Below are 23952 nucleotides of genomic sequence, written 5' to 3' on the forward strand. Positions count from 1 at the left end.
CTTGTACTGAACAACTGCTTCTGAGCTGCAATAAGTCTGGCTCTGTACCCACTTTAGCCCTATGTGTTCAAATTTGCTTGCACCGATTTGACGTATATTCTTGTGGGAGAATGTACTGTCACAGTAATGACTTTACTTGATGAAAGCAATGGCATTAGCAACGGCGGTCACAGAATTTGCGGTCATCGCCCGCTGCAGCGCTCCACTGCTATGCTGAGGTGCTATGCGGGAAAGCGGCCTTGAAGGACGTGAAAACAATGGCATATTGCGTTTATAGCTGTTAACAGCGGAACAGACTAAAAATTTTAAGATATCATCATATAACACAGACGAACACCATGTATAAGAACCCTTGGAAGCATGGAAGGCGTTAACAGGATATAAATCTATTGCATAATAATTTTAAAGCATTGCGCCTATGGGGGTTTCGTCGATTTTTGCACAGCACCCTTGCTTACACTATGATTTTTCGACAATGGAAGTCAAAGTTTTCAAATGTCATCACATATTATGAGTCAACCGTGCTCCACACCACATACCAACCGCAGCACGCTTTGTGAGTGTTAACCGTGATGCACTCAGGGCCTTCAATGATGAGACCTAGGTACAACTCCTCTCCTCGGCGCTCCACGTTCAAAGTCCCAGTATTACCGTAATACACACCCGCAGAGACGCTACACCCGCTATGAAGGAGTCCCAAAGAGCAAAGTACCATTCTTTCCGTACCTCCGAAAGGTTCGCTTAAAATCGCATACCTTTTTATTTGATAAAACTGTCCATCTTGCTAAGCAGAGGCGATTTGTCAAACGCGACCTCTCATGGTGTATCAGGGGAAAGAGGTAGGGGGTTCAAACTGAATGATCTTTATCTCAGATACACGTATTACAAAATCAGCTTAGGGCATTTTTCATATCCTTTTTGTATCAAATGATATCAAGCGCCAAAGTGTATGAAATTGTCCATGTGGTCCTTCAGAGTGCCCCACTCGGAGGCGATTTTGTCAAACGCGACCTCTCTGGCTGCTACAGGGGAAAGAGATAGGGGGGAGATAGTGAGTGATCTTAATTTCACATATACATATTACAAAATCCGCTGAGGATATTTTTAATATCGTTTTTATATTCAATGATTCAGCGCCGATTATATTCATTATTATATTCGCGATTATATTCAGCGCCGAAATTGACGAGTTTGTTAACTTGACCCTTCGGGGTGTGCGTGTCGCAGACAATTTGTCAAACGTCACCTCTCAGGGAGCAACAGGGGAACGAGGTAGGTGGATCAAACCGAGTGATCTTAGTTACAGACATACGTGTTACGAAATCAGCTTAGGACGTTTTTAACATAGTTGTTATATCAAATCATATCAAGCGTCGCAGTTTATCAAATTGTCCATTTGGTCCTTCAGAGTGCCCCACTCGGAGGCGATTTTATCAAGGAGCAACAGGTAACGAAACGGGACAACAGGCAAGAATTCCTGTGTCTGTTGTCCCGTTTCGTCCACGTGTTCGTGAACCTTCCTATTTTTCTGTAACCGGTCTGTAGCCTAGATCACTACGTTCACATAATCCCCTCCACACTCGAACAAAGCAGCCATTCACTCCGGCCGTAGAAGCCCGTTCGGACCCTTTCTTCCCTCCGGGCTGCTGACCCACAATTCGCATGAACCCTTAAACACGTTGAGGACGGTGCCCAGAAGAAGAACAGTCTCTGTTCGAAATATCGGCGGCTTCTGTCCTGAGGCAACTCCCTTCCTACATCTCTACCGGTTCGCTGGATTTCTACCCATCTACTTTCGTTTTGTAGGCAGTTTTAGTATACATCGGAAGGTGTTCATGATAACAGTTCCGTAAACATGATAATCCAATCACCTTCTTTGTTCGGAGCCAGTGACATCACATTGCTAAAGTTATATTTGATAAATTCTGTTATCGTACCGTTTTCGTAGAATCCTTCCCATGTACTAAAACTCGCTAGTGTACAGCACTTCACTGTTTGTTGGGTCGGCGGCCTGTCTAATAATTTTCTTACCGCGCCTATAGAGCGCCAATTACCGTTGTTCAACATTTCATGAGCGTCGCTACTCGGCCTCTAAAGTAGATCCCGTCAAGTGGTGACAGTTGTTGGGTCATATAAACACTGCAGAATCAGTTTCGTTTTTACTTTTAGATTTTCGTCGTGGTGGCGACTTATGAGGCTGGTTCTACGCCAAGGAGATAGTGAGGAGATTTTATTTTGGCCGCGGCGCCGCGTTCCTTGTTCAATATACACGCGTATCTTCTGTTTACATCGATTTCTTTTCTTTCTTTCTTTCTTTTTTTTTTTTTTTTTTGTGGCCCAAAAGTAATTTCGGAAATACATAGCTAGCCTTGTTTATAAAACTTACACTATTCGATAGGGCATTCATTCAGCTGTATTTTTCTATATGGCAACATATTTTGAACGGGTACTGTACGGGTGCCACAAAAAATATATTTGTCAAACCACAGAAAATGGGCGATTTGTGGTGGCGGTAAGGAAAGAGCCCAACAACATGGTGCTAACATGAACTAGTCGTGCGTTGATGGATGCTTGGAAGTCGTTCCATAGGAAGCTGTCGTTTTAAGGCTATGCCGACGGCTTTCAGAAGCGAGAAAAATTATCCATCAGGTGCATCACCGGTGGTTATACGCATCTGATAAAGTGCTAAAGTGTCCAGGTTATATTATTATATATAGACTTTCATCTTTCTGACATACAAATACATGCAGTTCCACTGTAGCAAGTACGCAAACACATTTACGAAATGAATTTTACACAAGACCTTCCAAGTATTACAGTGGGCTGTACGCCGAAATAAATCTTTTAAAATAAAACATTTAAAAATCCACGCTTAAACTTCCACCCTTCGAAATCCATTTTCTGAAATAAACCATTTAAAAATACACGTCCTCAAAATAAACGCTGTTAAAATAAATCATGGTTAGGCTTAGGAAGGCAATGCTCCGTATCATAGTAGTGATAGCCGTATGGGCGACACGATGTTCTTTTCGGCGAAACATGCTATTATGATGTTTCTTACTCATGTTTGTATTGCTATCAATTACATAACAAGTTAGGATTTCGAAATATCCAGCTTAAAAGTGATGACGACGATGCGCGTATGAATACAGGACACGCACACTTGATGATACCTGGGTAGTAATAGCATTACTGTATTGAAATACACTTTACTATATATTTACTAAATATTACTTTTTCTGGTAATTTGTAATGTAACGCATTAGGTAATTTGTAATGTAATTTAATTACATTTGGGCTGTAATTTTAATGACATTACGCATTACTTTTTACAAAAGAATCGAGTGTGTGTTCTGTGTTGGCACTTGGCAGAAAGAGAGTTCGGGGACTGGCAAGTCAAAAGAAATTCCAACGGGACTATGAACGGTGACGCACTCAATCGGCACGTGGAACGTCAATTCCCTTCTACGAGCCAGTTGCCTTAGGCAGGGCACTCACAAACAAACGTTGTTAGGTCAACGGTTTGTAGCCCTCGAGAATCATTGTTTGCGGGCCCCATCCTCCTGACAATCTTCCTGTTGTCGTGATACATTGTGTTTCCTTCGTCTCTACATTGTGGAACGATACGTCATACGTGGCACACTAGCATGACATGTAGAAGAGACAAATAGAAGAGTACAAGCTAACTGTTGATACATTGTAAGCATACATTTTTTTCCTCGAATTTCGGGGAAGGCAAGTTTCGTCAACTTGTGTGTCCCTTGTGCCTTCCACAAACTCGGGAACATGTATGCCAATAATGGTAAAGTAATGACTTTGTAATGTCATTACTTTTTCGTAGTAATTGTACTGTAATTTCATTACGTTTCAATTGCAGTAATGGGTAATGTAATTTAATTAAATTCTAACTGGAGTAATGTAATTTAATTACATTTCAGAAGTAATTTACCCAGGTATGCTCTTGATCCTTGAGCCAGCTGAGATGTGTGGACGGATTGCGCGGCGACGGTCATTCGCACTGGTAAAAGAAATGCCAAGAAAGCGCGCACGCACACGAAAAAGAGAAACGCAAAATCAGAAAACATACCAAAGAATGGCCAAACTCTCCTGATAGTTGGCTCTATACTAGACTATATTACACCGATGTCGCGCGTTACTTGCACAGCTAAAACATAACTTCACCGAATAATACGCTCCCGGGCATCCGTCATTCCGAATGATATCAGCCCCCTGCCCCCCTACTAAGTTGGCAAAACTTGTCACGGACCACATACAGACAGACAACCTACTTCCGGTGTACCGAAATCCTCGTTCACAGTTATAGCCCTGGCTAGCCCCAAGCGCGAGGAGGGTACTATTTTCCGCGGCGGACGTAGAGACGTCGGCTGTCCATCAATCAGGGACGATGAAAGTTAAAAGATTTATTTCGAAGCGTTTATTCTTCAAAGTTTATTCTTCGGAATTTATTTCGACAGCGTGGATTTTCTCATGATTTATATTGAAGAGTTTATTTTGCAGATTTGATATTTAAGAGATTTATTTTTGAACGTTTTATTTTTACATGATTTATTTCGGCGTCATTCCTTACAGTGTTAATTATTATAGTAGAAATCATTATTATTGCTTCCCGCCCGGACGTGCTCACATGAAGTAAGACGCGCAACTGCAAGCTGCACATCCGTAATAGTCCCTAAATTGGAATCGTGAGCAGTTGCCATTGGCTTGACGGTAACATGCCCCATGCTGTGTTTGACAACTAAACCCCACCCTGACCCAAGTAGGGAAAAACACCATTGACATGTGGGGAAGAGAACTCCGAATACCTTAAAGGTACTGTAAAGCAGTAGACAAGCATGATATGCCGGTGATGTGACTAGAGACTTTGTTGCTTCTAAATACCATATGCGGAACCATACGACCGACAACGCGCTATAAATATTTTTAATTTGTCATGAAAGATGCGACGTAGTGGAGCGGTGCGACGCCTGGTGTCAAACAACACCCTGTACAGCGGGCAACACTGAAAATTGGTATTACACACTATGACATCGGAACTTCGTTATTTAAGTAACCATATTATTAGTTTTCCTGTTTACCTATGCATTCTGAAACCCCTGTTAACAGTTTAACCTGTTAACCCCTGTTTTTGCGAAGTAACCCAGTGCTGGCCGCTGTTCGATGGGGGCTCTCCCTACTTCTCTGCTGCGCCTGCGCGCTCCTTTTGTTCGCGGCCTCTTTCGAACAAACAAACTCTCTCTGTGAACCTCTGTGAACAAACAAGTCCCGACGCTGTCTGGCTTCTTGAACGTCTGACACATTTTTTTCAATGGCTCAGCATTTCATTTCAGTTCGCTTATCCGTTTATCATAGAGATAATATGGATCGTTGTGTGGATTGCAGGGGTGGATTTTATGGTGGATTGTGGTGGATCGTTATGTCGGGCCCAGTGTTATACGCATGCAATGTGGTTGCCGCCGTATGTGTCAGAAGTACGGATTCATTTCGAATACCTAGTACAGCGTTGCACGTAATCTTTAATTGTAATTTTCTAATTAACTGCACCGTCGATTGGAATTAAACTTGCACAGTTTTTGCCCTGGTGGCTTGGACGATCGAATAACCACACTAAATGACATTTGATTGGTGCTGCTTTACAGTACCTTTAAGTTCAGTTCTTCGAAAAATGCAATGTCCGCGGGTACAGCGAGCATGCACTTCCGTTAAAAACATGGCATGATGTGCGACGGATGCATTTCCACCCATCATGGGCCTAACTCGACCATCCATTCCAACCACGGCCAAAGTACGTTTTTTCGTTCTCCGGATCAATTACCTTGTCAAGAGAACGGAAAAGAACCATTCGTTTCTATAAAAATCTGTGCTCTATGATTGTTCCTGCAATTTGTGCAATTTTAAACTTAGAAGAACGTGTTATGCCCCATAAAATGTTTTTTTTTCTGATAAACTGTTTCTGATCCGTGCGAACGACGTTGCAGGCGAAACAACGTCAGGACTACGTATATATACTACAGGATGTTTGCTCTAACGTGTCCAGAAGTTATCTTTAAAGCGAGCGATAAAAGAAAAACAAGTGATACTTTTCTGCTACTTGAGTAAGAAACAGACACTGATTCAATAGTAACACCTGTTTCTTAGTTAAGTAGCTGAGAAGTAGCTATTGTTTCTCTTTGATCGCTCGCTTTAAATAAAATTTCTGGACACGTTAGAGCAAACGTCTTGTATATATTTACAATAATATCGTGCACTCCCAGCCGAGGACAGCCGTTTCGCTCTACATGGAGCTCGTCAGCCTGGCGCAGGGAAGTGACACGATCTTGGGTCGGCACTAACAGTGCCAATGAAAAAATGGCTAGGAAGCAAGCGAGCTGGTGAAGATGATGCACGATGTAAAACCCCGAGACTAGGGAACACGAAGGGACAGACACAAACACGAAGTCTCAATCAAGAAGCAGATGTGGGGTATATGGGACGAAGCTTGCATGAGGATATGACAATGAAAAAATGGCTAGGAAGTGCGTAGGACAGTGCAAGCCAGCAAGTACATATACAAATACATTGTATGTATGTATACAGGGTGTTCAAAATTAAGCTTTCACGAGCGCTACGCAAACACAGCGATGACAGGAAACCGGATGATAACTTTACGCTACTTGTGTAAGAAACAGGTGCTGCTACTTATGTAGCACCTGTTTCTTACTCAAGGAACAGAAAAAATAGCACCAGTTTTCTTTTGTTCGCCTATTTATAAAGTGCTAGTGAAAGCTTAATTTTGAACACCCTGTATATGTATATATATATATATATATATAATACAGTATATATGTTTACAATTCGATCGTGCACTCCCAGCCAAGGACAGCTGTTTCGCTCTACTTGGAGCTCGTCAGCCTGGCGTAGGGAAGTGACACGATCTTGGGTCGGCAGTGCGTCTCGGCGAGACGTCAATGTTCCACGGTGACAACGCCACCTGTGGAGGCCGCAGTGCAAGCCAGCAAGTACATATAAAAAGATATACAGTATAATACAGTATATATAATATATATACTAATTATTAATAATTAGTAAATATAAATTAAATAAATAACTAATTAATAATAAATATATATATAATAGAAATAAAATAATAATAATAATATAAAATAATAATATAACATAAAAATATATATTCCAATTCCAATTAAATTTTTATTAGTCTACGAAGATCACAATTACAACAGTACCCGCCTAAGCCTTGGGGCTTGTGGGCAGGTAACAGTCAATGGCGCGCTCAACACTTAGAGTTAAAACATTGATAACAGTAAAGTAAAAAATGCAAGCAATGAGATACAGATACTGAATCACCATTGATATTCACAAAAATCCTACAAACCCTGGAAAGCCCTAAAAAACACATAGCAAAGGGGTATCTCAAATCGTCTTTATAGTACCTGCTACAGAGCGCAGCAAAGCCTTTAAAGCTTTAATTGAACCTAAATCAAGGGTGTCAAGCGGCAAGGCATTAAATATGACCGGGACATAGTAATGCCGCTTACCCTTACCATAATTCGTGAAAATATGGCGCACGGAATATACTTCTGGACTTCTCAATTGCCGCGTGCAGCGCTTCATGACTTTAAACTCTTGAGACCAATAGTGTTTACAATATATAAATAATTAATAAATAATAATTAAATAAATAAATATTAATAATACTAATTATTGATACTGACTATTATATATATATATATATATATATATAATATATACAGTATATATATATATATATATATACTCACGGGAGGATGCGACAGCACCAGAGGACACGTGTTTCGCCGTGTTTGCAGCTCGTCAGCTCTGGGTAGCTGCGCATCGTTCGGAATTGGCAAATCAGGGGTCGCCCAGCTAGCGATATACACCTGGCAGGGTGACTGAGCACTCCTCAATGCTACAGTGCAAGTCAGTGAATTATAATCAGGAAAAAAATATAATATATATATATATATATATAGTGACAGAGGATGCCTTTTTTTATATAAAAAAATCTACAATGGCTACAGCCATGCTGTTTTCACTTCTATCATCTCTGGGCCGGCGGACGTTCTTGGCCATATGTCGCTTCCCATTCACGAACGGATTTTTGTTCTGAACACGGCTACGATATCAGGTCACCGAAAGGAACAGGTGTTCTCATTGGGTCAACTTCGTTGCCTTTATAATTAAAAAGTTAGGTAACGATTTTTAGGTAATTAGTAATTTGACGGTTGAGCAACATATGGCAAAGAACGTCCGCCGGCCCAGAAATGATGAAGTGAAACAGAAGTGAAAAGATTATGGCTATAGCCCTTATAGTTTTTTATGAAGAGTCTGTATTGAAAAAAAAAGAGACACCCTGTTTTTAATGGCTTTTTTCCTCTCTTTATATATATATATATATATACAGGATGTCTCTTTATATATATATATATATATATATATATATATATATATAAAGAACAAATAGGTTAATATATCAGACGGCTACGAAGTTGAATAAAAGTGAAATAATAAGACGTGGACTACAGATTACAGGAACGTTAACAAAAACTAATCCATTTAGTGAGTAATTTAACACCTAGATTAAAAAATAAAAAGGAATGGTCGACGTTTCGACAGTGGCACTGTCTTCGTCAGGACAAAAGAGGTATAAGGGTTGCATATTGCTTAAATAGGTTCCCTGAGTGACGTCACAATCGGTGCAAGTATGCACGTGGCAGTTGTCCGTGAGTCATATTCTGGAACATTCCGCAAGGTCAAGTCCGGGTGGTGATGTCATCTCTCTTGGGGTGCCAGCTCAGGGTGAGCTGTACTGAGGCATAGCCTCCTATATACTAACTATGCCTGTCAGCTCCGCTCGCTGGCGCCGCCCCGGGAAAGGGGGTGTTGTTTCCCGCTGCAACCGAGTAGAGGCGCCACTCACGTTGGGTTGCTTTCGCAGGTTTCGCCTGATGTCCCGTAAACGCAGTGCGCATGTGCGACGTTTTGACCTTTTTATTTTGTCCAGATGGACAACAGGTAAGCTATTTACTCAAGTTGTTCGTGATATCTCAGCAAAGGAACAAAATCTGGTGATCTGTCAGTAGAAGGCGGTTAGGATAAGAATAGTTGTCGAAGTACGTGTGCCCCTTGACGTGATCGTTTTTATATCACCAGTGACGAAATTACACTACGTTAGGACCTGACTTGGGATGATGAATAGGCACTAAAATAGTTTGCAATCCCATTTCTCTAACAGTACTCATGGCCTTCTGCTGTGTGCCGCTTTGTCGTTCGGACGGGAAAAGGCCTGTGCTGGGCGAGAAGGTCACATTCCACGAAATACCTTCATGACTGGACATACGAGAAAAGTGGCTGGTAGCGATCAAGAGGGATGAGTGGTCACCGAACTCCACTTGCATCTACTCAAGAGTATGCAGCAGACACTTCCTCGCTTCCGATTTCATCGAAGGCAAGCGGCGTCGACTGAAACGAGACGCCGTGCCGTCTGTCTTCAGCGACTTCTTATCCCACCTCCAACCAATAATCACGAAGAATTATTCTGAACAACCAAATGGAAGCCGCTGAACACATTGTTGCATTTTGCTGTGCCTGCGATCTGTACGTGAATGCACATTGCTCCAGTGTCCACAGACACAAAAGAACACAGGCACGAGCTTGTACATCTCATTTGTTCGAAGTTCTTTCGGCCGCTTCTGGTAAATCATGCTTTCCATGTAACTGACAGAAATCACACCTACAAAGCTTTCAAAAGGAAGCCCCTCTCCAGAAAGTATGTGAAGCTCAACTAGCTACATATATACCTATTTACCATTTTGTTTCATGGTATTGTCAGTGTTCATTTGTGTCACGGCATTGGAATTTGTTATGCGTATTTCGTAAGGACTATAGTAATGCTCACTTTCAGCTCAGAAAGAAGTTAAAACAATTTCATGTGAGATGTATATTTCAATAAAACTCGTCAGCTTTGTACAGGTCGTTAAAATAAATGCGATATTTCTTCATGTCGCCACAAAATGCGCTCGGTGACTGTCGTCACTCATAAAGGACCTGCACTCCTTGTGCTCACAGAAAATAATCACCTTTGACCAAGGAATTCTGTGCATCGACGACTCCATCGCGCGTTTTCCGTATATACCTGCTGCGCGAGTGACCCAACGTGTGTGGCGCTCCTCGCAGCGCCTCCCCGCATCGTCTCGCGACGGCTCCTCCTCGTTGTGCGCGGCGCGAGCTGACGGGCATAGTTAGTATATAGGTGAAAAAAAAATAGCCTAGGCTCTTTGGCTGCACGTTGAACATATGTTTATAAGTCCCAAACGTCGCCACACCAGCATTGGACAGCTGTTTCGGACTTATTGGGCCTTCATCAGCAATGCGTAGGTGGGCGCCGTTTGAGCGAGTGGCGGCGGAAGGTCACGTGGAACGTGATGTCCTCCCGTCAGGGTGAAAAACTCACCTCTGAAAGCCCAGTGCGAAGCCAGTAAAGTATTAGGTGAAAAAAAAATAGCCTAGGCTCTTTGGCTGCACGTTGAACATATGTTTGTAAGTCCCAAACGTCGCCACACCAGCATTGGACAGCTGTTTCGGCCTTATTGGGCCTTCATCAGCAATGCGTAGGTGGGCGCCGTTTGAGCGAGTGGCGGCGGAAGGTCACGTGGAACGTGATGTCCTCCCGTCAGGGTGAGAAACTCACCTCTGAAAGCCCAGTGCGAAGCCAGTAAAGTATTAGGTGAAAAAAAAATAGCCTAGGCTCTTTGGCTGCGCGTTGAACATATGTTTATAAGTCCCAAACGTCGCCACACCAGCATTGGACAGCTGTTTCGGACTTATTGGGCCTTCATCAGCAATGCGTAGGTGGGCGCCGTTTGAGCGAGTGGCGGCGGAAGGTCACGTGGAACGTGATGTCCTCCCGTCAGGGTGAAAAACTCACCTCTGAAAGCCCAGTGCGAAGCCAGTAAAGTATTAGGTGAAAAAAAAAAATAGCCTAGGCTCTTTGGCTGCACGTTGAACATATGTTTATAAGTCCCAAACGTCGCCACACCAGCATTGGACTGCTGTTTCGGCCTTATTGGGCCTTCATCAGCAATGCGTAGGTGGGCGCCGTTTGAGCGGGTGGCGGCGGAAGGTCACGTGGAACGTGATGTCCTCCCGTCAGGGTGAGAAACTCACCTCTGAAAGCCCAGTGCGAAGCCAGTAAAGTATTAGGGAAAAAAAATAGCCTAGGCTCTTTGGCTGCACGTTGAACATATGTTTATAAGTCCCAAACGTCACCACACCAGCATTGGACAGCTGTTTCGGCCTTATTGGGCCTTCATCAGCAACGCGTAGGTGGGCGCCGTTTGAGCGAGTGGCGGCGGAAGGTCACGTGGAACGTGATGTCCTCCCGTCAGGGTGAGAAACTCACCTCTGAGAGCCCAGTGCGAAGCCAGTAAAGTATTAGGTGAAAAAAAAATAGCCTAGGCTCTTTGGCTGCACGTTGAACATATGTTTATAAGTCCCAAACGTCGCCACACCAGCATTGGACAGCTGTTTCGGCCTTATTGGGCCTTCATCAGCAATGCGTAGGTGGGCGCCGTTTGAGCGAGTGCAGCCAAAGAGCCTAGGCTATTTTTTTTTCATCTAATACTTTACTGGCTTCGCACTGGGCTTTCAGAGGTGAGTTTCTCACCCTGACGGGAGGACATCACGTTCCACGTGACCTTCCGCCGCCACTCGCTCAAACGGCGCCCACCTACGCATTGCTGATGAAGGCCCAATAAGGCCGAAACAGCTGTCCAATGCGGTTGCATTTTATATTTTCTTTCAATCTTTTTCCAGGACGCAAGAGGCGATAGTGTGCTCTTTCACCCTCTCACATTGCGGGTGAAGGAAAGACGCGTCTTCAAAGATGCGCAATGAACAAAATAAAAAAGGTGTTCCTTCACCAATTTTTTTGCGGACGATCAATCGAACGCATATTTTCTTCTGAAAACGGCTCCGGTATCAGGTGACCGAAGGGACCACATGTTCTCATTGGGACAACTTTGTAGCTTTCATAATGAAAAATGTAATTATTGAAAGTTAATTAACACATCACCGTAGGTGTTTGCTAATGCCCTCCTAAAGAGTGCCCTTCAGCATATTCTATACTGCAATTGATTTCATCTCGGAAAAAGTGATATATATATACAGTCAAACTTCTTTATAACGAAACTCAGGGGACAGAAAAAAAAATTCGCAGTACAGGTATTTTCGTTAAAAAGGATGTCCATTATTGAACCTATAGGGCTCCAGCGGGGCCGCAAAAAAATTTGCTGTAGTGGTGTTTTCGTTAAAAAGGTATTCGCTATAAAGGAGTTTGACTGTATATATATTTAAGAAATATGTTCGCATTTAGCTGGGACACCAGGGTTCGCATCTAGCTGGGTATATATCGATATTTTGCGCCACTACTTAAGGGGCGTCTGGACTGTCCTTTCTCCCCTGAGCGCTCCGCTCTCTACTTCGATTTAGAGGGTGACGTCACGCCGCCGGAGCATCTGTAGCTGGGGTGTTTTTAAAATTTTAGTGGATTTTCAATTTCGATGTCAAATTTTAAAAATGAGCTGCGGTGGTACAGCTCATTTTTAAAATTTGTTCATTTAATATCAAATCATTTTTGGGACGACCAAAAAATAGCCAAGTAGGTCGTATGCGTTGCCGAACGTTATGATATCGGTTTCATAGGTAGGTTTCCCGATACGACCGTCCGTTTAAGGGGACCACATGCACGCATGCTTCTCTAGGGTAAATATTAACCACTGAAACATTCATTGCAGACTGTCGGCGAGGGATCACGCTGCAACATGAGGTGCTGCAGAACTATCTTGAACGGCACTGTATGGGATTGTTTCATTACAAGTGCTCTAGATGGATCTACATGCGATGCTGCCAAAGGACATGTAACGTTCAATTCCTCGCATTATCTTTCATGTTGTGTGTGACGTCTTACGTAAACAACCGTATTTTCTTTTAAATTATACACACTGGCATAGGGTAGCTGATGCTGTGTCCGGTTAAAATACATTTCTTTTTTAATTCCGTGTTAGCGCCGCGAAGCAGCTATGGCTATGAGCGGCGTACACACGTGGGCAGATTGAGAGAGGACAGCAGGGTTAGTATGCGTCCTGGGTCGACTTCATGGGGAACTGTGCCGACATTCTCCTGGAAAGTCTTCACAAAACTCAGAAAAAACCTTGGTCAGCACAGCCGGGGACAGGATTTGAACCAGTGTCGCCCCCCAGCTTCGGCGTGGAAAGCGATCATCCTAACCACTAGGCCACGGGAGGTGATGTGTTAAAATACTATATTTATAACAGACGGCAGGGGGATATAGATACTATGTCGTCATTGTTGTCCACACTTTAGTGGACATCCTCACGGCTGGAGCCACAAGGAATAAAGCGCTGTGGAAACAACGATGACACACGATGAAATCGAAAGGTAACCGCTGTCGTCCACAACCGAGGCCGTTGTCTTTCGTCGTCCTCGTGTTTTGCCCTTCTTTCCGACACGCTTCCATTGGATCAAAAACAACTCACCCGATACTAAGTGCTCATGAAACACGTCCCTATACGAGGCGCGCGTGTGAGCTTCTGAATGAGAATAATTCAAGCGTCCTCCTGATACAGCGTCATTTCTGCGTAGCGAACGAACCAAAATATTAACCATAATACTGCTTTACGTCACGAGACAACTGCGATCACAGCGACGCCACAGTGGTCAATCTGTGGATTGATTTTGACTACCTGGAGGTTCTTTAACGGGGGCTAAATTATCAGCACGCGGCACACCGGATTGTTCGGAAGACGGCCTGTCAAAGGAACTTGTACCTGCCACCAATTTACTGACGTTCTCAGCCAGGTTTGAATCCGCCGACTTGGAATCGGTATGCGAACACGGTACCAACTGAGCCACCGAGGCCAGTCGAAACGATACGTACAGAAGTCGAAATAACGCAAGTGAGCATCTATGGGGGAATTCTTTTGGGCTTCTGTACCAGTGGGACCTGTAGCGGTAACTGGATGCGACCGTGAGGAGACCGCTATAGAAAATGCACGGAGAGCAAAGTTTGCGTGGGTATATCTTCTTGTTGCGCAGAATCTGGTTACTGCGATTTCTATTAATTTTGATCGCATACGCACCAACGGAGGTTCGTCCGGTATGTGAGTGTGTCCGTAAATGTGAGTATACCTTGTTTGCAAAAACCCTGTATAAAGCTCTTTGTATGAGGAAGCAAGTAGAAAAATTCGGCATATTACCACGTTCTTCCATGTTTTTTTTTTTTTACGCCGATTTCCCGATGTGTTAAAACGGTTGTGAGATTCATCAACTGCCCCTGAAACGCACCTTCGATTCCCAATTTTGTCTTCCTATTACGAAAATTACTTAATGGGAGAAACCAAAACAAGTCATGGGCGCAGCCATTTTTGTGACGTAGATGGGAAAAACCTGCTCCATCTACGTAGAGAATCGTGCTTCCGATTGGATGAATGCTGATCCTTTCTCCGACTTCCCTGGCGGCTTCTCCCGTTTGCAAGGAAATCCAGTTATGGCTGCCGGCTACGATGAGCGTTTCGTCCGAGATAATCCCGAGAACTATTGAACGATGGAAACAACAACTGCGAACTCACCTCAACAACAATTTCGACGTGAAATTGTGATTATGTGCTCGAGAACTTGGCAGTTCAATCGTTCAGCTGCCATTCACGTCGGCCCGTTTGCTGCTTTTACTGCAAATGCAGGAATGGGAGCGATTGAGCAACAACGTGAGACTTGGTGGTCTTTTGAGCATATGCCTGCAGAGGGCTGGTCTTCAAAGAAAGAAGACCGTATTTCTGCCCGTGTGCACATAGTGCGATTGCCAGGCTTGTTACACGAGGTACATATATTGTGCAGCATCATAGCGTGACCGCAATGAACGACGTAGGATTGTATCGTGACCATTCGAACTGCATCCGTTCAACCATTCGTCGGTTATATGAAAGTGGTCATTAGAGTTGCCCCGCACAAAAAGTGCTGGATGTAGTATTGTAGTGTGTTGTTTATCTCGTAGAGCGCATCGCGGCATGTAGATCAAGAGCCCTTATACGTATTTCTTGCTTGTTAACTTGGGTGTGCGCATTGCTCTATACCATACAGTACATATTTCATTCATAATAGTTTCGCAAATGAACACGTGCGGGTCGACCTCATGCTGCTTTTGAGTTAGGCATAGTGTCTACAAATCAGGGTATATGTATCCTGTTTTCTGGGCCCAACAGATGTTATTAAGTGTAGTGCAACATTTCCCACTTCTTGAACAATGCTAACATTGCCAGAATAAGGAACAGTACACTGTGGTGTGTATTCCGCACTCAGTTGTCTCGCGACGTAGACCCCCAATTATTATATTGTGTACCCCACATGTTCAACGAGGCAGCACTTCCCATGCCCTAATTTTTTTGAACATGTGCCTAAATTGCACAACTGCCACGCAAGTCACCACCACCAGATTAGTCACCACAGTTGCCACCAGATTAGTCAGTGACAAAAGGTATATGTACTTTATCACGAATTTAATAACCTTGGTGGAAATGGTTGATGCTGTCCTCTGCCTTGTACGGTGCACTTCACTGCAAAATACACAGAGTCCAAATGCCTTCCCTTGTCCACAAATGCCCTGTCAAATCTGAAAGACCCTTATCGAAATGGGAAAGCCCAGGCTTGCTTGTCCAGAGAAACAAATATGAAACTGCAGCGTTCAACGTAAATAACTGCATGCTCAGCAACTAAGGCTGGTGATGCAGAAGACCTAATATTTACAGGTTAAAACGAAAAAAAAAAGAGCACTGCGGCGTATTAATGTTGCTTCAAAAGTATAACACCACAAAATTTGTGAGAGTCAGTTTGTGTATTTAGTATTGGTGTAGGTAGGTTTAGTATTGGTTAGTTGGTGTATGGTTGTATTTATGTTGGTCACCTCCTGCACCAATTTTTAATAAGGATCCATTGCGTTGCTACCAACCAGGACCTAAGCTTGACCTATGATCGAATAATAATAATAGTATCTATCTATGACCTATATGGACCTTCAACACTAGTTTGGTCTAGGTTTCACACGTGGCTTTTATTTATTTATTTAATTATTCAGAAGGCATTACAGCAGAGGACTGAGGTAATACAATAGTGATGCTACTTGCATCATTCTCAGCAGGTCAAACACACAGTATTACAAAAACGCAAAAAAGAATAACAACAGAAACTAAGAATCAATGCATAAGAGACCTAATCTTAACCATAAATAAAGAGTTATTGGCAGCATTAGCAGCTTCTTGGGGCAGAGAATTCCACTCTGGAATAGTAGAACAAAAGAAAGATAGCCTAAAAACACTCTTTGAGAAACGGAGTGGTTCAATCTTTTTAGAGTGATCCATCCTGGACGATACATACACAGGTGGCAGAAGATAATCATTCTTATTTAGACCAGTGTCTCCGCTATGAATATCGTACAGCAGTTTCAACCGATTATATCGCCTTCATTTTTTTAAGTTTTCCCACCCTAAGTCGGCAATAAGTTAATGAGAGTAGATAAGAGAAGAATAATTGCCCGACACAAACCTCGCTGCCATATTCTGTACTCCCTGAATCCTTTTCTGTAAACATTCCTGATGGGGATCCCACACCACCGAAGCATATTCCAATATGGAGAGAACATATGATTTGAAAACAGTCTCCTTTAAATTACGCGGCGAATTTAGTGAAATTCGAAGCTGCTCTCTAGAGCTGACAGGAGTACACAGAGTAGAGAATTTGTTTATTTATATTTTCGAAAGGACATGTAAAACACCATGTGCTGTACCAACCAATGTCCTGTATTCAAACAAATACAAATATATTTTGTTTTAGCTATGTGCATGTTAGCAGATTACAGGCGACCGATGACACACAATGGGTGTCAAGGGTGAGAACACAAGTATACTACTCACTGTCCTGAAATTCTAAGTCACCATATGTCAGAAAGCAATGACCACGCACAGCCTAAGGATCATATTCAGCTCCTTCTATTATTTTTTTATTTACACCACAATGGCTCCCATCCAGTTCATGAAAGTCACCTTTATCATTGAAAGAACGGTTCAATAGTAAGCAAGCTGGTGATAGTATTCATGATGGCCAGACCCGAAGAGGAGATACAAGAAGGGACATGCATACACAATGTCTCAACATTGTGTGTGCATGTCCCTTCTTGTATCTCCTCTTGGGGTCTGGCCACAATGTTGAGACATTCTGTATGTTCCTTGCTATCCCTCGTCTCATGGTTTTTGCTATGGACCTTCATCATGTTTCCTTCCGGAAACTGTACATATTTTCATGTAGAATTGTGAACGTAAAGCCAGGCGTTGTTCGTTAATCACACAGTACTTTTCTTGAAACAAGAATGCATAGAAGGCACACAGTCATCTTCAGCAGTGCACATATCTATGGGACATGTTAATCACTTTGGTATGTCACAGACATGTCATGGATGCCGGCACATGATTAGTGGTGTTGAACAGACAACTATTTGTCATATTTTAGGCACAGAAAGCAGTTTTCGTACCTGTATGTTGAGACAGATATATGTCTACATACTTTGCCATGACACAAATATATGAAGCAACAAATGTACTCTCTTTGTACTTTATTACCGTAATGTACTTTATTACGGTTATTAGTGAACACTGCCAAGAATGTGTGAACACAGTCTTGTACTACCTACACTTTTCAAAATGACCTTCACACGCAACATATTGTAGGTCAGCGAGAGTCCAGAATGATGTCCTCTCCCTCCCCATTGGCTGAAAACATTTTTCTACGACTTTGCATAAGGGGAAGTTAGTACAAGAAACGCACACGTTCCTTTTTTGAGCAAATCAGTATACAGAGCGTTACCATACTGTGGTGGGCCTGCAGTGCATTACGTGCTACAGCACACACTGTAAAAGATTTCACCGTAGAACATGTCCCCCGTTCTAATGACAGTCTTCTCCAGTTTTTCAAACTGGCATTTCCCATAGTGGTTTATAATATGACACAGTACTTTTAAATCTTTACTGTAGTTTACCGGTTATAGCAGAAAAAGATACCATTGTTTCCGATCACAAGACGCAAGCCATAAATGCTATACGGCAACAGTACATGCTGCTGTCTAGCAGTTGTTCGTGTTTGGACATGGTATGGTGCATGCAGGGTAAATTCCATGGTTAAAATATCCAAACGTGATCAACTATTACACGATGTAGAATGTAGTATATATAGTATTGATGTCCCGTGTCATGTGACCAAAAACAATATGTGCTTTTGCTCATGCTGCACAGCACAGGTTAAATGAGCTGCATGTGAGGATAACAACATGAAACCCGAGGCATGGAGGAAAAGGCATGACTTTACGATCTCTGTGTCAGTTGTTTCATGTTGTAATTGCGTATCAGCTAGCCTGCACCTGAGAATAAGTTTGATGCATTGTACACGCACCGTAGACATGCAGTGTGTGGTGTGTTGTGATAGTAATGCCACTGCCAATCGAAAAATAATGCTCGAGGTGGACTGTTTCGGTGGAATCTTGAACTAAGCATACCAAGGGGTAGGGCATCTGCGTGACAGGTTTACCTGAAAGTAAGAATGTAAACGTCAGCTGAATTAAGTTATTGTCATTAGGTCAGTCATTAACATTACCAATATACTGCTGCAGATCATACTAACAATAGCACACAATATGCTCCGATATGTTCTGCAGGAATCTCTCTGTACTCACAATATTAGTACAGCAGCTACAGAAAGGCATGAAAAAACTTTTTGTATATAAGATACCACTTGAATGCAACACAAGCTTCTGTTGCCAGAACACAACAGCGGGCAAATTTACATTAGTTAAACATGAGAAAAAGAATGTACTGTTGCACACATGATGCTGTTTGAATGTAATCCCGAAACGTCTCGAAAAACATTATTTATGACCGAAACACATCAACTGGAAGATTTCAATTTACCTTACTCAAAACTGAGAAAATGTATGTGCGGTTGAAAAGGATGTGCTGTTGTAAGTGCTTGAAGAAGGAGCAGACTTGTACGTATCTTGAGTACGTACTCAAAATACAGTATTTTAAATACTTTTTCCGGTATTTTGGTACTCTACTCAATACTTCTTGCGACAAGTATTTTTAATGTATTTAAAATAGGTTTTTCGGTATTTGCTACTCAGTACTCAAAATACTTTCCTTCCTCGTCAAGCCATATCTAGCAAGGTTCCCGCCGTGCCGAGATTTTCAGCTCACTGGAATTTAACCCCATTTTTCTTTGTTTTTCTTTTTTCGGGACTTCGCGAATCTGTCATTTATCCTCTTGTACAATAGGCTGGTCCCAAGCCTGGCCTTGCTTCTCAATAGCCAGCTTCGTCAGAAAACCGTTCCTATTCATATTGCCATGTGAATCACCAGTGGATTAGATACAAGATAATCCCGGCATTTATTTACTTGGTCATCAAAGCAATAAACACATGCCAGAGGTTGAAAGACCCGAACCGACATACAGGAGGGATTATGAAGTTTTGGGTCAGAACATATCAACAAACTTTACTTGGGTTCACCAAAGTTCACCAAACATTACTTGACACCAAGACGTTGCAAATGAAAGATATGCATGGCTGATGAAGTTTATTCCTTTCATTTGTAAGGCCACGTTCAGAATACGCGTTTCACTTACTGCTAATACTAAAGTACTTTAAATAGTATCTTAAATACTTCTTAGAGTATTTAGTACTCTACTCAAATTACTTTCAGTTCTGAGTATTTTGTACTCTATTTTAAATACTTTTTCCGTAGAGTATTTAGTATCTTATTTTAAATACTTTTGCGCAGTATTTTGTACAAGTCTGAGAAGGAGGAACCAGAGACTTTTATCAGTTGTAAGTGCTGTTGACACATGAAACTGCTTGAATGTAACCGTTGAGGGCTCTGGAAGAACACCTTATTTGTGCCCAAAATACAACAGCTGAGCCAACATTTAAATTTATACCTCACTCAAAATACACAAGATGTGCTGCCGTGCATATGATACGGTGATACTGCTTAAATGTACTCTGAAAGCGCTGGAGTAAGAACACAAACACCTCAGGCACGGTTGCTTTAAGCTAGCGAGCAACAGCAAGGGTAGACGAATAAACGAAGGTCGAGCACAAGTGATGCGATGCACTCGATTCATCAGAAAATGAAATGTCTCAGTACCAGGTGTCACTGTTCCGTGAACAAAAACAGATGAACTTTGAAGGGGCGTCTGGTTCGCACTGGTGACAGCCTTCAGCTTGAAACCCAGAAGGTGATAGTTGAGACGTGGGGTGCAATCTTTTCAGGGGTGCCAGAATGCCTGCGAAATCATTTAACAAATAAGGCCATTTCAAATCTGCTCTGAGAATACACCCGCTGGGGCCTAATCTCTAAAAGATGAAGCAGTAACTGACAGATAACGTATTTTTCCTTTCTGTGTGATGGCATTTGCACCGCATGACTGACTTATCTAACATTACGCGACTTACCTTTATCTGCTGCCAGGGATGGGCAGTATTTAAATACACTGTAAGTAAAATAGTATTTAAAATATAAATACATGTATTCATATTTTGTATTTAAATACATACTTCAAATGTGTTTTATAATTATATTTAAATATACCAATTTTGAAGTGTTTATTCTTGTAAATACTTTATAAACTATATGTGTATAGTGACTCATATCTTGAATTTGCCCTGAATTTGACCTTTCGGGAAGAAGGGAGAGTTTGGGGCGCAGTTATGCCGTGTTTGCGCTAGCATGCGCAGGAGACAAAACATTTTAAATGGCAACTTTCTCACTGTTGTTGCGGACAACGGTAGCGACCACCCAATTACCTTGTTGTACGAAGCAGCATCGTCAAATTTTATGTAATACATGCATTTGTTCATCGGCACCTGTGGAGATGCTGTTCTCCTTTGCGAATCTGATTGTACGGCCAAACAGAAGATCCGAACAGAAGTCGTCCTGAAACTTCTAATATTAAAATCGCTATGATAATCTAACAAATAAATGCTATTGTTGGTTGCTGATTTGTTGTAATGCTCATCGTTATTTCTGTAATTACAGATGACATTTTCCTCACAGTGTAGTTGTTGCGGTATTTAAATACTGTATTTATATTTTGTATTTAAATACTCATGTTGAAAAGTATTGTTGAACAATATTTAAATGCCCCTTTCAAGAAAGTATTTTGTATTTATATTTAAGTACTCAAAAAATATATCGATGCCCATCCCTGTCTACTGCCTAGTCCTGCATCTGCAATCTCCTGTTGCAGATAAGATAGCATCCCGGACGAGATATCTTTGGCGTCGTGTAAAACCAGTTGCGCGTTGCTTCCGTAACATTCGTATGGGCGAAATAAACAGATCAAATCGCAGCTTTCGAAGGTGGCACTCAGTCGTAGTTGTAACCGATTGTTGCAGTCAATAGCTTTTTCTTTCGCCTTTCGTAAAGTTGTGGTTTGAAACATTGGAACTGCATGATGCTGAAGTGTTCTTGCAGACGCGAGCAAAACGCTCACGCATTCTCGGCACGCAGCACAGAACAGGGAACACACCAGGCCTAACAAATGCTTTGCAGTCGAAGGAAGCAAAACTCACATTCCTCCTGGGTTCAATGAAGTCCATAAATATACTGGCTCCCTAATAGCGAACTGTTTATCACTTCCCCAATGTCAATCTGCGCAGCAGACGGCTCGTCAGAAGAAACCAGCCGGCTTTGCGGAAAAAACCAAGCCAAATATCATGCCAAGCCGGAGCACGAGCAGACCACGAATGTGTCGTCGACACAGGGTTTGCGGGCCACAAGACGGAATGTCCAAGGTATATCTAAAATGGTAGCGCAACTCCCGTAGGCCCCTGTGTCTTCATAATGACGCCATGATAGAGACGGTCAGCGCCATCCATCCGTTGAGCGGACTACTACGATTGTAAATAAATGATATCAGGGATGACGTCAGCACTATGAATAATTAGTAGTGCATAATTAGACACGGCATGTTTACATTCGCGCACTTTGTCTGCGTTGTATACCCTTTCCCTCACCCAACCAACAACACCAGACGAGAATGCAGAAAAATAATTCACATCAGGTTTAATTAAACATATCAATTCGAAATGCATAGAGTTATCACAGATTTATACAATTCCAGACTGAAGGGCATCGTAATGGCCACACAGAAATTAGGAAGATTCACTTAAGTTCCATTTCTCTCCTAGAGCTACACGTACACCTAGTGATTAGACGTTTGCATTTATTCAGTGAGTGGCTATATTATAGGTAGATTGCAACGAAACATGGCATCGTTGGTGCACAGCTGATTCCTGCTAACACTCACGCTATCATGGCCGCTCGTCCCATGACGAATTTTTTTTTTTTTTTCGCGGGGCCAGCAACAGGGGATGCATTGTATTTATCTGTTCACACAAGTGGTTCTTGGTCTACAGCTCCGAGATGTGAACGTCGTTTCCTGTTTAACTCAAAAAGTGTACCAACTCAGTATTACAATGCACGGACACAATGCACGGATACAGAGATGCACGGATAAACACGCCTACTGTGACACATGCGCAAAAGGAGCAGGACACGGAAATGTACTCGGGTGGTAGATGATTTCGTATACATGCACGAGCGCGGCAACAGAAAGTTTTTTCTAGATTGAAATTATGAATAACCTATTAGTACACACACAAGCCACGCCCATGTTGTAAAGTTTTTGTGTTTACGACCGTACCTCTACTGTCAACACCCAGGATCGCTCGCACATCTTGCTGGTGGCTTTGCCGATGGGTCTGATTTGGTATTTTCGCTTGTTTACGCTACCAGTTTAGATATACCTTGGAATGTCAGTGAAACTAAAAATTCACTTTTTCGAAAAACCGCGAGGAGTATGGGATAACTATTTTGAGCACATAATCAGTGTTCCCATATGAACACATCGTGTGAGTACCATCGCATTCTGTAACGCTCGAAAATCGGCGTAGCTGAGCTTTAAATGTATGGAAATAAGCAACTAACTCAGGTCATGAAATCTCATTATTATTAAGAGGACCAAGCAGCATCATACGAGTTCTACGTATGCAAAATGTCAGCGGGATTCCCCGTACGTGCTGCCAATGTCTTCTTGTGAATATGGCATTGAATCACCGGTCATAATTAGTGATAAACGGCACACTATCTCCTTGAGGTTTGCGCCTTGAGGACGCATGGAACAGTCAAGTGACTGTAGGGGACACGGCAGTCTTAAATCAGCACTCTCCTACCTCAAACCTCCAGGTGTTGTATTTCTTTCGAGTAATAAACACGTGCAGCACATGGTCCACCTTCAAATACGCTATTGGCAAAACACTTTCAAGCTCAACAAAGGAAATATGGGGAGACGAAGTACTGACAGGCGATTTTAGCAAACCCTGTCCCCAACAGCACATGCGCGTATCGAATTGCGGGGCTACTACTGATACATTATAAGTTAATTCATTGTCACTAAAAGTTGTCTCGCTTCTTCTGCCGGTCCTTCACTGCATACACATTATATTGTGTCACGCCTGTCGTTCCAATGACTAAAAGTACAACCAGAAATGCTTCACAATATAAATTTGAACACATGGCGCCACAAGTGTCCTTACAATCTTGACGTAGCAACAACAACGAGACGCGTTTGTACACCAGCGTCTCGCCTATGTGTGGCGGTCTCCCCTCGGCAGTGTGGCGAACGCTGGGCAGTCTCGCTTTTTAAACGCACGTGTAAATGAGCCCGTAGAATGCAGAGGTTGTTTAATATTTTATGATTTGAAGCGTTTTTGACACTTTGATATGCGTTTGTGATTCGCTT

At 42.5% G+C, this 23952-nt stretch overlaps 1 protein-coding gene across 2 annotated transcripts in view; it reads left to right on the forward strand.

Annotated features, from left to right (window-relative positions):
• The window catches only part of LOC135368769 (venom metalloproteinase antarease TserMP_A-like), a 186602-nt gene that overhangs the window by 159272 nt on the left and 3378 nt on the right, over window positions 1-23952 (forward strand). For both annotated transcript variants that reach the window (XM_064602288.1, XM_064602280.1), the window contains one exon: window positions 12831-12953. In XM_064602288.1, coding sequence (XP_064458358.1) covers window positions 12831-12953 — 123 coding nt within the window. The remainder of the gene's footprint in view (window positions 1-12830; window positions 12954-23952) is intronic.

The sequence above is a fragment of the Ornithodoros turicata genome, chromosome 1 (assembly GCF_037126465.1).
Source record: "Ornithodoros turicata isolate Travis chromosome 1, ASM3712646v1, whole genome shotgun sequence".
Taxonomy (NCBI): domain Eukaryota; kingdom Metazoa; phylum Arthropoda; class Arachnida; order Ixodida; family Argasidae; genus Ornithodoros; species Ornithodoros turicata.